At 44.8% G+C, this 621-nt stretch overlaps 1 protein-coding gene across 1 annotated transcript in view; it reads right to left on the bottom strand.

The window, feature by feature from the left end:
• LOC119589441 (organic cation transporter protein-like) overlaps positions 1-567 on the bottom strand; it is a 13,364-nt gene extending 12,797 nt beyond the window's left edge. The window contains exons 1-2 of the mRNA XM_037938050.1: positions 491-567; positions 213-324 (exon numbers count right to left, since the gene is read on the bottom strand). Coding sequence (XP_037793978.1) covers positions 213-324; positions 491-500 — 122 coding nt within the window. The 5' untranslated portion in view covers positions 501-567. The remainder of the gene's footprint in view (positions 1-212; positions 325-490) is intronic.
• Positions 568-621: the final 54 nt, after the last annotated feature.

Below are 621 nucleotides of genomic sequence, written 5' to 3'. Positions count from 1 at the left end.
GTGCTGCTGTTGGCAAAACGCTTATGTATGCATGCCTACCGACTGTAAGTACATTGGAGCAAGGTAAATATATGTGTAGATTTACAAATATAAATGCATATACAAATTGCAAGCACAGATATGTGTGGAAATATATATGAAAAATATCGCAAATGAATGATCAGTTTGCACAAAATACAGAGGAATTTCGATCAACATTCGCATTCGAAGACCTGGTGTCGTTGCTTGCTGCCGAGGCCGCGTCGGGTGGCAGCCTGCAGGTGTGGGCCAGGTCAGGCGTCAAGAAAGCAGCTCCCATGTCCTGGTTGGCTATCTGCGGTACCCCTGATGTAGGATAATTTAACATACTTGTTAAAGAATAAGGAGTGCAAATGAATAACGTGTCACATGTACCCCTTCATTACTGTCAGTGAAGGATTTGTTCCCCAGTAAGAACGCAAAAATCAACACCGACAACCCTTTAATCCGCTGCTGTCAGAGCCGTACTCACAATAGCACATGGCGACGACCACGAACACGTTCCACACTCCCGTCCCGAGCTGCTTCAGCAGGTCGTCGAATTTGGACATCTTTGGATAGATGGATAGAAGCCTATTTAGTTACTGCCTTTGAAATAACTGC

This window comes from Penaeus monodon, chromosome 25 (genome assembly GCF_015228065.2).
Source record: "Penaeus monodon isolate SGIC_2016 chromosome 25, NSTDA_Pmon_1, whole genome shotgun sequence".
Lineage (NCBI taxonomy): Eukaryota > Metazoa > Arthropoda > Malacostraca > Decapoda > Penaeidae > Penaeus > Penaeus monodon.
Note: the sequence above shows the minus strand (reverse complement) of the source record. Positions and strands in the feature narration are given on the sequence as shown.